Source organism: Macaca fascicularis, chromosome 9, assembly GCF_037993035.2.
Source record: "Macaca fascicularis isolate 582-1 chromosome 9, T2T-MFA8v1.1".
Classification (NCBI taxonomy): Eukaryota; Metazoa; Chordata; class Mammalia; order Primates; family Cercopithecidae; genus Macaca; species Macaca fascicularis.
In genome coordinates, this window is record NC_088383.1 from 72,065,162 (window position 1) to 72,082,034 (window position 16,873).

The 16,873-nt window shown below is 36.1% G+C and overlaps 2 protein-coding genes across 15 annotated transcripts in view; both read right to left on the reverse strand.

Moving 5' to 3' along the window:
* The window catches only part of ADK (adenosine kinase), a 563,812-nt gene that overhangs the window by 338,491 nt on the left and 208,448 nt on the right, over positions 1 to 16,873 (reverse strand). The gene's annotated exons all lie outside the window — the stretch shown is intronic.
* Positions 4,506 to 6,173, reverse strand: LOC135965113 (small ribosomal subunit protein uS2-like). Its single transcript, XM_065520881.2, has one exon. The coding sequence runs from the start codon at positions 5,497 to 5,499 to the stop codon at positions 4,591 to 4,593; it is 909 nt and encodes a 302-aa protein (XP_065376953.1). The 5' UTR covers positions 5,500 to 6,173; the 3' UTR covers positions 4,506 to 4,590.

The window sequence follows — 16,873 nt, forward strand, 5'->3', positions numbered from 1 at the left end:
TGCCTAAAGAAATGAAACCTGAGTTTAACCAAATCTCTAGCTCTAACTCTCAGCAAATACTAAATATGAAGCAACTAACCAAATTCAGAAAGTGAGATATTCTCCTGGAAAAATAACCCAATTTCTCTTTTTAAAAAAGGTAAATGACAGTAAAGAAAAAAAGAAAGAAAGAAAGAAAGAAAGAGAGAGAGACAGACAGAAAGACAAGAGAGAGAGAAAAGCAGTAATAATAAAAGACACAAGGTACAAATACAGTGTTTGAATTCTTCTTTAGATGTTGATTCAAATAAACTTACTGTAAAAGGCTATTTTTGAAACAATTATGAAATGCGAATCTAAATTGGATATTAATAACATTAAGAAATTACCACTGTGAATAATATGATGGTGGGTTTTTTGAGACAATTCTCAGGCAATCTGGAGAATTTGAGGATGAAATAAGACATCTGGGACTTGTTTCATAGGAGAGGTACTTAAATCAAGTTTGGCAACTGTAAATAATTACTGAAGCTAGATAGCTGGATAACAGGAACATGGAGTTCATTATACCTATTATTCTTTCTCTGTGTATGTTTGAAATTTTTGATAATAAAAAGCTATGAAATAAAAAATTAAAATGAAAATCTTGATATATGATAAAAAAACAAAAATTTACCCTAAAAATGTTATTTCTTCCCAAAGAACCTACAAAGTCCAGTGTGATATTTTGAAAATATCAATATGATTTTTAAATTCACGTGGAAGAATAATAAGAAAGTACCTACCTTCTGAAATAGATGAGTAATAATGATGGGATTAAGGGAGCAGTTTACTACGAGGTATTAAAATGTATTATTTGTTAATTGCTTTTGAAACAATTTGGTACTAATACAGAGCTCAACAGAAAAATACAGAGTTCAAACATAGACCAAGTACCTATGGCAATATAGTATTAAAATAAAGGTGATTTTTTTTTTTTAGATGGAAATGAGGGAATTAGTACATTAAGCTGGCATAAAGATAGAACCATTTTCAGGGAAAAAAAGGAAAGTTTCTCCTGTCACACTTTAACCAAAAAATCTTTAACCAAAAGTGTAAAAACAACAACAGCAGCAGCAACAAAAACCCCATACAAATGAAAAAACAAACCAAAACAAAACAGAACTCATAAAGGTATTAGAAAATTCAACCACTTATTTTAATAACAGACAGAGAAAGATTTCCTAACTATGGCACATACACTGAATACTACAAAGAAAAATACTGATAGCTTAGACTTTGACATAAAGTAAAGATACCATAAAATCTTTGAAGAAGCCCCCTTTGCCACTCTCCTGGTGCTGCTGAGGTAGCACCAGCAGTTAAAAAAAAAAAAATGGCTCTTGCCATTCCGGCCTCCCTTGTCTGACTCTAATAAGATACTACAGCTTTGAGCCTGCCTATCGGCCAAGTGTAAATAGGTACTAACAACTGTATCATGGTCCAAAATGCTCATTGTGAAGACAGGTGAATCAAATGACAATTTCCCAGGCATATCCACATTTCTGGAGAGTCCATATTTTAGCCTGCCTACATCCATTCTTGCATAACTACAATTTTTTTAAAAGAGCAATGATATAAACACTAACAAACAAGAAACATATATATTCTCTAGAAGAACGGCAAATGAAAATAATGAGAAACCATTTTTTATAATTTGACAGGCAAAGTTGTCATTTTTATATGAGAAAAAGCAAAAGGCAATATCACTTATGGGGATGGTAATGCATCTTTTTTTAAAAAATCTGGCAACAGACATCTACAAACAATATTGGTAATTAAGTTTTCATAGGATAATTAAAATGAATAGAGTTCTTTCACAAAAAAGATTTATATGCAGAAAGTGTAAGGGGAGTCTGATTCATACCTCAATTATAACATCATCAAAATAAAAGTATTACTGAGCACCCACAATAAAATTAGGCACTTGTTAATCCAAGAGACTCTTATTATATCTAAAAGTACTCTGTGAGGCAATACAAGCACAAATAAAGTCATCAGAAGTTCATAGCTCTAGTGGAGGAGTAAGCATGAAAACAAAATACAAGCAGTGTTATAACAAAGGTACGAACAAAATACTTGGAAAGCACCAAAGAATATGGGGCATAATGAAAAGGTCAAAGAGTAAATGACAGATACGCTGGTTCTTGAAGTTTGAAGATTTTACCAGGCTGAAAACAAGAAAAATAAACTAAAGTGAATTATAAATAAACTCATACGCACAAAAATACAGAGACATGGGCAGGCTTTCTCTGAATTTAGTAAAAGATGGGGCCCATAATAGCATATTTTATGAAGGACTAACTGTGCATGACAATGACAAGCAGGCTGGGATCAGAGAGTTACATGATAAATCTGTATTTCAGAAAGACAATTAGGCAACAGTGTACGGAAAACTAACCAAAAAATGGGAGATAATTCTCCCTGGGTCTCTGAAAATTATGATCATGTAAAACTCATATCCACCAGCGAGGTTCCCAATGCTTACAGACTATTTTCTTGTTTAATAGTGATATTGACAAATGAGACATTTTACATTTGTAGGATATGCATAATTTAAGGAACAAAAACTCTGCAAATGATCAATGTATCATGGTAAAAAATATCACATATGGGTAAAATCCATTTGAAGGGTAAAACAGCCCAATAAATATATATTCTTTATTTATCAGCTTCTTAAGACATAATTCACATACTACACAATTCATCCCTTTGAAGTGTACAGTTCAATGGTGTTTAGTATATTTCGAGTTGTACAGGCATCACCACATCAATTTTAGAACATTTCTCAACACCCCCCAAAAAAACCAGTTCACTCTTGAGTCACCACTTGCAAAAATCTCATCCTCACAAGTCCTAGGCAAACACTAATTTATTTTCTGTCTCTAAAAATATGCATGTTCAGGCCACTTCTCAGACACGGAATCATAAAACATGTGTGCTTTTATGACTGGCTTCTTTCATTTAGCATGATATTTTCAAAATTTGCCCATGTTGTAACATGTATCAGTACTGCATTTCTTTTTTGTCAAATGATATTCTATTGTATGGATATTCCAAATTTTGTTTATTCACTTATCAGTAACACACTTGGGGTGTTTCCATGTTTAGGCTATTATACATAATGCTGCTATAAACATTTGTGCAAACATTTTCATTTGTCTTGTGTATACACCTAGGAGCAGAATTGCTGTGTGTGGCAACTCTATGTTCAAATATTTAAGGAACTGCAAGATTCTTTTCCAAAAAGGCTACACCATTTAACATTCCCACCAGCAATGGCTTAGGGTTCTCCAAATCCTTGCCAAAACTTCTGTTCTTCTGATTATACCCATCATCCTAGCAGGAGTGAAACGGTATCTCATTGTAGTTTTGATTTGAATATACCTGACAGCTAATTATGTTGAGAATCTTTTCATGTGCTCCTTAGTCATTTGTATATCTTCTTTTGGGAAACTGCCTATTCAGATATTCTGCCCATTTTTAAAAGTGAGTTATTTGTCTTTTCATCATTATTGAGTCTAAATAATTCTTTATATATTCAAGATAAAATAGATATGTGAGTGCAATTTTCTCCCATTCTGTGGGTTGTCTTTTCACTTTCTTGATGGTGTCCTTTAAAGCACAAAAGTTTCAAAACTTGACAAAATCTAATTTATGTATTCTTTTCTCTTATTGCTCATGCACGTGACCTATCTAAGAATCATTTGCCAGCCCATATCCTATGCCCGGTCATAAACATGTATCCCTATGTCTTCTTCTAATGGTTGCAGTTTTAATTCTTACAGCTAAGTCTTTAATTCATTTTGAGTTAATTTTTACATATGAGATAGGGGTCCAGCTTTTTTTTTCCATATGGATGGGCAGGTGTTCTAGTACCCTTCATTGAAAAGACTATTCTTTATGCCATGGCACACTTATAGAAAGACAGGTTACCATAAATGTGAAGGTTTATTTCTGTTCTCAATTCTATACCATTAATAGATATGTCTATCATTATGCCAGAACTACATATTGGTATGGCTTCATCATACGTTTTTTAATTGGGAAGTGAGAAACACAATTTTGGTCTTTTTCAAGATTGTTTTGGCTATACTGGGTCCCTTGAATTTCCATATTAATTTTAAGAGCAGCTTGTCAAATTGTGCAAAGAATTTAGCTGTGATTTTAGTAGGAAATTTAAATTTATTTTAGATCAATTTGGGGGAGAACTGCCATCCTAAAAATATTAAATCTTTTCAAAATATCAACATTTAATGTCTTTCCATTTAGTTTCCTTTAATGTCTTTCAATGTTATGTAGTTTTTAGAGTATAAGTTTCACACTTCTGTTGTTATATTTATACTTAAGTACATTATTTCTTTTTAAGATATTTAAATGAAATTGTTTCATAACTTCATTTTCAGTTTGTCCACTAATACTGTGCAAAAATCCAATAGATTTTTCTATCTTGGTATTTTATCTGTCAACCTAGCTGAATGCATTACTTTTTTTTTTTTTTTTTTAAGAAATTGATGTTTATTTTCCATCAACCTTATTTCCATGTTGCTTAAGAGTGTGTGCAAGAACAGCTTAAGATCTTCCAGTGGTTGCTCCTACCCATTCAATGGCCTGAGCACTGGGAGCTGCGGACCAGCCTTCTGTGGCAGGCTGAGCGCTCCAGTCTTCAGTAGGGAACTGATGAATAGGTGCAGAGGGTACCTGCACACCTTCAGACCAGTCTGCAACCTCAGGCTGAGTAGCAGTTAACTCAGGAGCTGGAGCAGTCCATTCACCCTGATATTCCTCCTTGGTCACAGCCTTTTCAGCAGCAGTCTGCTCTGCTTTTTCAATCTCTTCAGGATCTCTGTAGAGATCAGGCATGAACTTCCATGGGTATTCATGGGAAATGGTGCCACACACACGCAAAACTTCCTGGGCCGGCATCCACCACAGCAAACCCACTGAGTGAGCTCCCTTTTTGTTGCATGGAATGGCAATGTCCACATAGTGCAGAGAAGAATCTGTGTTACACAAATCAGTGGTAGATAGGTTAACATAACATGCCTCTGTGACAGGTTGGTTGTCAGCCCTGGGGTTAGTAACCACAAGAAGCCGTGGCTCCTGGAAGGCTGCCTGGATGTGGTTAGTGAAGATTCCAGGACTGAAGTGGCCAGCAACTGGAGTGGCTCCAGTGGCAGCAGCAAACTTCAGCACAGCCCTCTGGCCAATATTCCTGGAGGATAATCTAACACTGACATCAGCAGGGTTTTCATTGGCAACAATGGCACGAGCTGCCAGCAAAAGCTTCTCCCAGGTCCTCTTCAGATTTATGATGTGGATGCCATCACTTTTCCTCATAGAGATGTACTGTTCCATCTGGAAGCCAAGATTGGTACCATCTAAGCGGGTTCCTGCTGCAAGGAACTTAAGGACATCCTCCTCCTTCATTTGCAGGACATCCTCCTCCTTCATTTGCAGGACATCAAGGGCTACGGACATGGTGAAAAGTTTCGCTTTAAGCTATGATGGGAATCCAGAACGCCATATGGACCCCTATGTGGGTAGTGTGAAAAGTCATTTATTACCTCTAATAGATTTTTAGGGGACTCCTTAAGATTTTTGTTTTGTATATAAGATCATGTTATCTACAAACAGATACAGTTTTACTATTTCCTTTCCAATATAAAAGCCTTTTATTTATCCAGTTAAAGTGTATGATTCAATGATTTTAGGTATAATCATACTTGTGTAACCATCACCACAAATAATTTTAGAACATTTTCTCACCCTAAGAAGAAACCTTGTACCCATTAACAATTACTCCTAAATCTTCCCATCTTCTTCCAATCCTAGACTGATTTCTCCAACATGTTTCCAACATGTAAACATAGCGCACTTTAATTTTTCCTTTCCAAACCCCGAAGTTGCAGTAGCTAGTACATACTTATAAATGATTTCATTGAAAACTGATCTTTCATCATACTGTGTTGTTTGAAAAGGAAACATCATGATTAAAAACACAGGAGATGATAAGTAAAGATATCCTGAAACTAACAGTATAAATACATGTCCACAATAAAAACTGCAAAAGCCTACTTTGAACTCACCGTAAAATTATTCTACGTAATCAAAAATATTTATCAAAAGTATACTCTAGCCTGGGTGCAGTGGCTCACATCAGTAATCCCAGCACTTTTGGAGGCCAAGGCAGAAGGATCACTTGAGCCCAGGAGTTCAAGACCTGGGCAACATAATGTGACCCCATCTCTAAATTTTATTTTTTTAAAGAAAAATTTATATGATAAAAATATTGATCAAATATTTATAATATTTAAAATACTCTGCATCAAATCACACATATTTCAAACTGCCAACAATGATCTAGAGGGCCAGCTATATATCAGAAAGCCTGTAGAAATCAGGCAAAAAGGTAAAAAAGATGCTGCTTTCTCAAATTTTAGAGGGCTAACTGAAAACATTAAGTTAGTAGTCAAATGTATTTAACAAGGAAAGCAGATGGTCAATGTTATGACTATTTAAGCTAGTTCTGATTTCCTGATAACAATAATTGATACATAGGAGGTTATGGGAGAACATCTATACCACATTCATAACTTTTCAGAGATGTTCAGTACTTTTTAGAGATGGATTCATCCTAGGATTAAAAATGTAAATGACGAGTTAATGGGTGCAGCACACCAACATGGCACACGTATACATATGTAACAAACCTGCACGTTGTGCATATGTACCCTAGAACTTAAAGTATAATAAAAAAAAAATTGAGGTGAGTTCAGGCAACTCATTTACTGTCATATGAACATAAATTCCTTTAGTTTGTTTTTCTAATATGTTTTAACAGTAGTATGGGGATTTGAATTAACAAAATTAACTGTACATATTTAAGGTGTACAACTGTTTAAATTTTGGCTTATGTATATAGCTGATATACAATTAATCAATTTTAAATGGATCATTCTATTAGTATCATACGTAAGGAAACTGTTCACTTATTTTCATTTAGTAATGTTTTTACAGTTTTCAGAGTAAAGGTCTTCCAGATCTTTTGTCAGATTTGTCCCCAAGTATACTGTATTATTTATGTGATAGAAAATATTTCTTTTATTAAATTTCAATTTCAAATTTTTTTTCCTAGTACAGAAAACTACACGAGTTTTAAGTACTGATCTTATATTCTGCAAGTGTGCTAAACTCAATTATTCATTCTAGTACCTTTTTGTAGATTCTACAGAATAACATACATAGATGATCATATCACTGAAGTATAATGATTGATTTACTTCTGTTTTTTAATCTAGAAGCACTTCTTTTTATTGACTAATTGCACTGGCTAGAACCTCCAGTACAATATCGAACAGAAGCAGTGAAAGCAGACATCCTTATCTTATTCCTGATCTTAGTGAGAAAGCATTCAGACTTTCACCAGTAAATATAATGTTACCATCGGTTCTTTATAGACGCTAATTATCAGGTTGAGGAAGTTCCTCTCTATCACCAGTTTCAGGAGTGATTTTATGAGGAATGGATGTTGGATTTTATCAAATGCTTGCTCTGTGTCTTAAGAGATAAACACACAAATTTTCTTTAATCATCATTTTAGATGGAGGATAAGTACAGTACTTGTTACTTCATGTTATCAAAAGCAGAGAGCTCCAACTTCCTTTAGATTTAATGAATAAAAAATACTTTGACTTCATGAATGCAATCAACTATGCAAATATACAACTTATATTTGTTAGATAAAGAAATCTTCTAATTTTTTTTGTGGTACTGCTCTGTCTCTGAGGCTGGAGCACAGCGGCATGATCATGGCTCATTGCAGCCTCTACCTCCCAGTCTGAAATAATCCTCCCACCTCAGCCTCCTGAGTAGCTGGGACTACAGGCATGCACCACCACACTTGGCTAATATTTGTAATTTTTGTAGAGATAGAATTTGCCATGTTGTCTTGGCTGGTCTTGAGCTCCTAGACTCAAGCGATCCGCCTGCCTCGGCCTCCCAAAGTGCTGGGATTACAGGCATGCTCCACCATGCCAAACTAGTAATTCTTTACCTACAATGAATTAGTAGACTCTTAAGTAAAATGGCTAAACTCAGCATAAATGGTTATCAACACCCTGGAGCAAAATACAGTACTATAGCCCAATATACTGTATGATGAACAATACGAATATTTCAGACAGAGGCCGGGTGCAGTGGCTCATGCCTGTTAATCCTAGCACTTTGGGAAGCTAAGGCAGGCAGATCATCTGGCCAACATGGTGAAACTCCGTCTTTACTAAAAATATAAAAATTAGCTGGGTGTGGTGGTGTGCACCTATTGTCCCAGCTACTCGGGAGGCTGAGGCAGGAGAATCACTTGAACACGGGAGGCAGAGTTTGCAGTGATCTGAGATGGGGCCACTGCACTACAGCCTGGGCAACAGAGTGAGACTCTGTATAAAAAAAAAAGAAAAGAAAAGAAAAAAGAGAGTATTTCAGACAGAAACCTGAAGTAGATTAGTGAATTCTGGTAGAGCTGGAGTGTAAATAAGACCATGAAACCACTAACATTTATCATGGTTATGTCAGAAGTATCTGATGTGTGATACTATGAAGTGGTAAATGACCGAGTCTCTATGTATTAGCCTAGAAGAAATTTCTATGTTTACCCTAGAAGGAATTTAGAAACATTAAGTTAAAAAAAACAAAAACAAAAAAACACTGCAAAAGGTTAACTAGAGCTGGGCATGGAGGCTCACATCTCTAATCTCAGCACTTTGCAGGTCCAAGATGGGAGGACTGTTTGAGCCCAGAAATTCAAGACCAGTCTGAGCAAGAGAAACCCTGTCTCTACAAAAAATACAAAAATTACCAGGCATGGTGACATGTGCCTGTAGTCCGAACTACTTTGGAAGCTGGGGCAGAAGAAGCACAGGAGGTCAAAACTGCAGTGAGCCATGTTCATGCCACTGTATTCCAACCTGGAAAACAGGTTCTGCCTCCTGCAGAATTATTGTTCCTGGGAAAAAGACAGGGTTAGTTTCCTGCAAACCTCTCCAAACAACATCTTTGTCAACCAATGCCAATACATAATTTCTAAAATGTATGTTTCTGTTTAAAGATTCTGTATTTTAATGATTTATATTTATATCTATATAAAATTATATTTAACTATTTATACAGACATTGATACTTCATATTTGAGTTATTAACAATGAACTCACAGTCAACAGTAATGTAACTCATGCCTGAACCAAGTTTGTCTATTACAGACTTTTATTCTCTAAGGTGTGTCACAGCCTTCTTATGCTTAGAAACACTAGACAGCATATCTGCACTATGCTCGGGATTTTTTTAAACAGAAAAATCAACAACAAAAAAATGTGATTAATATGTCACTATATATGCATTGAAAAGGACACTTGTTTACAGTATGACAGTTGAAACAACAAGGCAAACCATTACCTTCTTTGACCTCAGAGAGGAATGAACACATAAGGTGACTCAAATTTTTTGCTTCTCCACATATGTCTACAAATGACTATAAAAGCACCCTGAGTACTGGTTTTGGATTTACAAGTACATTTTAGTGAGCAGGTAAACTCACACATGCAAAGCTTCTGAAGAATGAGAATCAATGTATAATGTGATCCACCATGGCCTTTATCAACATTTTATATCAGTGGCTCTTAATCATTTTTTGAGTTTTAGATTCTTTTGAGAATATGATAAAAATTATGTATCCTCAGAAAAATTCACACGTTAAAAAACTGTAATTTCATGGACTTACGGACCTCCTGAAGTCCATTCCAACTGACAATCCATGAAACATAGTTTTAAAGTGCCAGCTTTAAAGACTCTAGGCAAAGACATTTTTTAAAGTATTCTTCAATAACCATTTTAGATATAAGCCATTGCTGAATGTGCTGAATATGAACTCTTCATATTTACAAAATAGTCACTGCTATACATTTTCTGAATGTATAGTGCAACAATGATCAGGGTTTATCAACTAAATTAAAAGTGGTTTCATAGAGGATATAACGCATTTGCAGTTTTCATGATTTCTAGAGCAAATTTTTCTTATGGAGTACTAAAGAATCTACAGAACATAAGGAGAAAAGCAAGATATAAACTAATTTAGAGCACTCTTCTTGCTTCTTAAAATGCTCCAATTTGGGGGAATGAACACATACAATATGAGGTCTCATAGCACATTGATATTTGGGTGTTTTTGTTTTGCTTTCTGAGACAGGGTCTCGCTCTGTTACCTAGGCTGGAGTGCAGAGACACAATCTCGGCTCGCTGCAACCTCTGCCTACCGAGCTTAAATGATCCACCCACCTCAGCCTCCCAAACGGCTGGGACTACAGTGTGTACCACCACACTTGGCTAATTTTTGTATTTTTTATAGAGATGGGGTTTCACCATGTTGCCCAGGCTAATCTTGAACTCCTAGACTCAAGTGATCCACCTGCCTCGGCCTCCCAAAATGCTGAGATTACAGGCATGAGCCATGTCCATATGGCACACTGATAATTATATCAGATTTACAATTTTTTTGGTTCTCTATATATGACATATCTACAAATGTTGATTGTAATCCAGTATCTCTTCAGTCTCAACGAAAATTTTATTTGAAAGACTGCTAAAGAAAATTTTATTTCACATTTGCAACTGACAAATTAACCTAGCAATTGTTTGGAAGTATCAACAAGAAAGCAAAAAATATTTTTTTAAAAAAGTAAACATGACAGAAACAAGTATCAGCAATTTGTTCAATATCAACCAATGAAGGCTACTTAATTGGCAGAGGAAAGACACCCTTTTTATAATTGCATTTTAGGATATAAAGAAATGCAAAGTAGAGTGTTCTATATTAAAACTTTCAAGACGTACTGAATATTTCAATATAAAGATTTAAAATACTATGTTTTAAGTACAAAGGGTCCAGAGATGCTGATAATATTCAAGTAATTATGAAAAACAAGACTATAATAATAGATAACTTCAAAAGTCAAAATATGGCTCTGCTTTGATAATCATTAAACCTGGCAAGGTTCCAGGTCTGATCACTTAAAAGGTATTTCTTGGTTAAAAATAAAAATCATATAAAAAAACGGGAAAATAAGTTGAATATACACTTCTCTCAAAAAGATGTATGCATGGACAACAAGCACATAAAACATTTACAATATCATTAGTCATTAGGAAAAGGCAAATCATAAATACAACGAGATATAACTTTATACCCACTGAGTTAGATATTAGTAGTATTTAAAACTGGAAAATAAAATAACAAGGATTAGTGAGGATGTACACAAACTCGAACCCTCATAAGTTGCTGGAGAAAATTTATCTTGTTGCAGATGTTGTGGTAGACAATTTTTTTAAAAAGTTAAATATAGAATTACCATATGACCCAGCAATTAAACACTCTTCACAGGTATTTGCCCAGAATAAATCAGCCAAAGCGTTTAGGTAAGACAAAGAAATAAAGGGCATCCAAATTGAAAGAGAGGAAATTAAATTAGCCTTGTTCCCAGATGAAATGATCTTATACTTAGGAAAACCTAAGGACTCTACAAAAATGAATCAAAATCAGGCATTCAAAAGGCAGAAACAATTCAAATGTCCATCAGTTGATGAATGAATAACAAATGTGGTATAGCTATACAATGGAACATTATTCAATCAAAAAAAAAAAACGAAGTGCTAATATATGCAACAAAATGGGATGCACCTCCAAGACATTATTCTAAGTAAAAGAACAGACAGAAAATGTCACATATAGTGATAATTTCATGCATATGAAACCTCCAGAATAGGTAAATCCATGGACACAGAAAGTTGATGAATGGATGAAAGGGGCTAGCCGGAGGGGATAATGACAAATGACTGCTTGATGCATACGGAGTTTCCCTTTGGGGTGATGAAAACTTAGAAGTACTTAGAAATTATGGTTGCAGAGCACTGTGAATGCAGTAAATGCCACTGAATTGTATACTTTAACATGATTTATTTCACATTATATAAATTTTAAATCAGTTTTAAAATTTTCTTAAAGATAAGGCTGTTTTTAACCTAAACGTTAACATTAATTACTGAAGCATTGTAAGGAAATGATACTACAAAATTTGTTTCTTAGTAGGGTTTTCAGTAGCTCCGTGGAACAGAGACTGGAGGAGAGCCAGACTGGATGTAGAGAGAACAGAGGAAAATTGTTCTGTAATCTAAAAGAGAAGTGAATAAACTGGAGAAAGGGAGAAAAAAAAGTGTCAGGAAAAGACTGTGAGAAGTAGTGATGGCTAGCGTAGATTCTGTAAAACTCCCAGGAAGCTAAAAGAGAAGAAATCACAAGTAGTACCTGACACTCCAGCTTAGTGTTAGAATCCATTGGAATTCATTTGAAAGAGGCTGCTAGAACACACACACACACACACACACACACACACACACATATGCCATAGCCTTTGCCTAAAGATAAAGGAAAGGAAAGGAAAACATTAGAAGAGCTGTAAGAGTAGGAATTGCCAGCTGTGGAAAAGGAAGAAGAGGAGCCAGAAAAGAAGAAAAACCTGAGGGAAAAGGTATCATATAAGCTAAGCAAGACAGAGGAAAAGTTTCAGAGTTATGGTAAGGTCAACACTGATAAATGCCAGAAATAAGTCAAATAGACAAGAACTGAAAAGTGTTCACTGGATTTGGCAACTAAAAGTTCATGGGTGACTCCTGCCCACTGGATTTTAAAAACGTGGTGAGAGCAGCTGAATACATCAAAGATAAAGAAGTGTGAACTACACTGTCAAGAAATTCAGCTGAAATGAGGAGAAGGCAAATGTTGGAAAGTTTGCCCATTTGTTTCAATATTGGAATAGGAGCACATTTACAACAAAGTTAGCGAAGATCAAGAAGAGAATAAGGTTTGAGATTAGACACAAGGCATGAGAAGAAAATATAGATAAAAGGTTTTAAATATAGAAGGAAAGAAGGGAAAGACCTATTCCTCAAATATAGGTAGCAATAAGAAAGTACAGGTGTGAATGTAATTAAGTGTGGTTATGTATAATGCACCAAAAATACTTAATGATTCAAATGACTGCTTACTAGAAGAAGTTGAAAAGTTATCTCCTATGGGTGTGTCTCTGAGTCATGAGACAAGGGTCTCCAGACTCCATGCCACAGATCCCAAGGGAGGCCCCAGACTTAGCTCCAGCTCCTCCTGCTGCAATAGGGGATGCATCCTGTCTGTGCAGAAACAGGAGCCTGCTGGGAGATGGGTGCCATTTGAGCTAATGAGACAGGCACACCAACCTCCATCCCACAGCAGATCCTCAGGTGGTCCATTCTCAGCTCTGACCCTTCTTGCTGCGGTCTGAAAATAATTCTGTGCAGAGATCTGCCAGAAGAGGGGCATCTGTCTGGGTAAACAAGACGGGCTCTCCAGATTCTGCAACACAGGAGATCCTGAGGGAGCCCAGTCTCAGCTCCAGCCTTTCCTGCTGCAACCAGGAAACTATCTTGTTTACAGGGTCTACCGGCCAGATGCATGCTCAGATCAGGTTCTCCAGCCCCCATCCCACAGCAGATCCTGAGAGGGTCCAGTCTCAGATCCAAACCCTCCTCCTGCTGTTAGGGAACTCTCCTGTCTATGCAGGGACCTGCTGGGAGACATACACCCATCTGAGCCAACATGACAAGCACATAAACCTCCATCCAACAGTAGATCCCAGGGTGGTGCAGTTTCAGCTTTGGCTCCTCTCACTGCAGTTGGAGAAGTATGTGCAGGAACATTCAGGGCGATGCACACCCCTCTGAGCCAAGACCAGGTTCTCAATCCTCTGTCCCATAGCAAATCCTAAGGGGGCACAGTCTCACCTCTAGCCTCTCCTGCTGTAGTCAGGGAATAATTCTATCTATGGAGGGACTTGCTGGGAGACACAGGCCCAACTGGGCCCATGTGACAGGCATATCCATATGAAGGGGCCAGTCGTGGCTCCAATCCCTCTTGCTGCAGTCAAGAAACTGCCCAGATCATACTGGGACCTGTCGGGTGATGCATGCCAATCTGAGCCAATGAGGTGAGCCAATCAGCCTCCTTCCCACATTACATTCCAAAGAGGCAGTGTCTCAACTCCAGCCACTCTCTTTGTAGTTGGGAACCTATCCCATCTGTGCAGAGATTTGTTGGGAGGCATACCCATCTGGACCACTAGGAGAGTCTTCTGGCCTCAGGTGTCTGGATGGCATTCCCACACAGCCCAAATACCTTCCTTGGGTCTTTCTGAGGTCCATCTGGGCCAGAAAGCTGTGTCAACCTTGGAGCCCTTGCAGGACTCAGCAAACCTGGGCCTAAAGCATCCTCTAGTACTGAGATGGCTGTAATTGGTCAGAAGCTCAGGGAATGCAATAATCAGTCAGCTTTAGAATTCCTGGAAGGCCTCTTGAAGAAGGACAGACACAAACAAAGTCAGGCTGGGAAGACTAAAATAAATTACAAATCCTTCAATGCACAGACATCATCACACTTTTAAAGCACTAAGAACATTGAGGGAAATACGATCACACCAAAAGAACAAAACAAGGTACTACAGACTAATCCCAAAGTGACAGAGATTTGTGATCGCTCCAAAAATTTAAAATACCTCTTTGAAGGAAGCCCAAATAACTTAGAGAAAACATGAAGAATCAATTCAGAAATTTATGAGAGAAATATAACAGAGACTGAAATAACTTTTTTAAAAAACCAAAAATTCTGCAACTAAAACAAAAATTAATGAAGTGAAAATCGCAATAGAGAGCAACAGAAGCAGAATTAATCAAATAAACAAAAGAATCAGTGAGCTCAAAGAAAAATGATTAAAAATATGGGGAAAAGAAAAATAAATAAAAGCAAGAAAGCTTACAAAATCTATGAGAAGTCAAAGAAGAACTGAGAAAGACAAAGGGGTAGAAAACTTACACAAGGAAATGATAACAGAAAACTTTCCATATCTGAAAAAAGATATAAATATTCAGGTAAAGTAAGGTCAAAGATCACTAATTAGATTGAACACAAAGAAGATGACTCTAGGACACATTATAATCAAACTCACAAAGATCAAAGACACAAAGAAAAAATTCTGAAATCACGGAAAGAAAAGAAGTAAATAACATGTAAGGAAGATCCAATATGCCTGGTAGCAGACTTATCAGCAGAAACCTTATAAGCCAGGAAAATGTGGAACAATATATTTGGAGTGCTGGTGGGGAAGAAACTGTCAACCAAGATTACTGTGCTCAGCACAATTATCCTTCAAAACTGAAGGAGAAATAAAGACTTTCTTAGACAAACAAAAGCTGAGGGAATTTATCATAATGAGACTTGTCTAATAAGAAATACTTTAAAAACTTCTTCAAACTGGAAGAAAGGAACACTAAAATGAGTGTTACATTAATACTGTATTTGCAGTGTTTAAAACACTAATATCTGTAGTAAGATGACTAAAAGACAAAACTATTAAAAATAATAACTACTAAATAATAACTAATAATTTATAATAAATAAATAATAATTTTAATAATAAACTTAAATGAATAATAAATTTAACATTTAATAATGACTATTAAAAATAATATCAAAGTTAAGTTGGTTATCAGTTTTAGATACTTGCTATAACTACAGGATGTTTATTTATAAGCCTCATGGTAACCACAATGCAAAAATGGATAAAAAGCAATAAATTAAAATGTACTTTTAAGAGAAAATCACCTAACCACAAAGAAAGACAGTAAGAAAAGCAGAAGAAAAGTTAAAAACAACTAGAAAACAAGTAACAAAATAAGAGTAGTAAAACCTTATCTATCAATAATACTGAATATAAATGAACAAAACGCTCCAATTAAGACATAGCATAGAAAAGGCATGGTGGCTCACACCTGCAATCCCAGCACTGGGGAAGGCCGAGGCGGATGGATGATGAGGTCAGGAGTTTGAGACCAGCCTGGTCAACATAGTGAAACCCTGTCTCTACTAAAAATACAAAAATTAGCCAGGCATGGTGGTGCATGCCTGTAGTCCCAGCTACTTGGGAGGCTGAGGCAGGAGAATTGCTTGAACGAGGGAGCTGGAGGTTGTAGTGAGCCGAGATCACACCACTGCACTCCAGCGTGGGGGACAGAGTGAGGCTCCATCTCAAAAAAAAAACCAAAATAAAGACACAGGGTGGGTGAACACATTTTAAAAACAAGACCCAAATACATGCTGCCTACAAGAAACTCATTTCACCTATAAAGACACATAGATACTGAAAGTGAAGAGATGCAGAAAGATATTCTATTCAAATAAAAACCAGAAAAGGGCAGGAATACCTATAATTGTATTAGGCAAAATAGACTTTAAGTCAAAAACTGTAAAAGGGACAAAGGAGATCATTATATAATGATAAAGGGGTCAAGTCAACAAAAGAATAACAATAATAAATATATATGCACCCAACAACAGTGTATCCAAATATATAAAGCAAATATTATTAGATATAAAGGGAAAGAGAGAGAGAGCATGAGAGAGAGCGAGTGTGAGTACACAGGAGCAAGAGCAAGAGATAAATACAGTAATAGTAGGGGATTTCAATTTCCTACTTTCAGCTATGGACAGATCATCCCAACAGAAAATCAATAAACACTGAAGTAAAAAACTATACTCTAGATCAAATAAACCTAAGACATTTACAGAACATTTCATCCAACTGCCTCAGAATACACATTCTTTTCATCAGGACATGAACATTCTCCAGGAGAAATCTTATACATTATTAAACTAGAAATATACATTATTAGACTAGAAATATAAGAACATCAGTGTTCTTATACAAAAGAAACATAAGGTGTT

Bases quoted from the DNA above. Each gene is read 5' to 3' on its own strand.
- LOC135965113 (XM_065520881.2), bottom strand. From the start codon at position 5,499: ATGTCCGTAGCCCTTGATGTCCTGCAAATGAAGGAGGAGGATGTCCTG.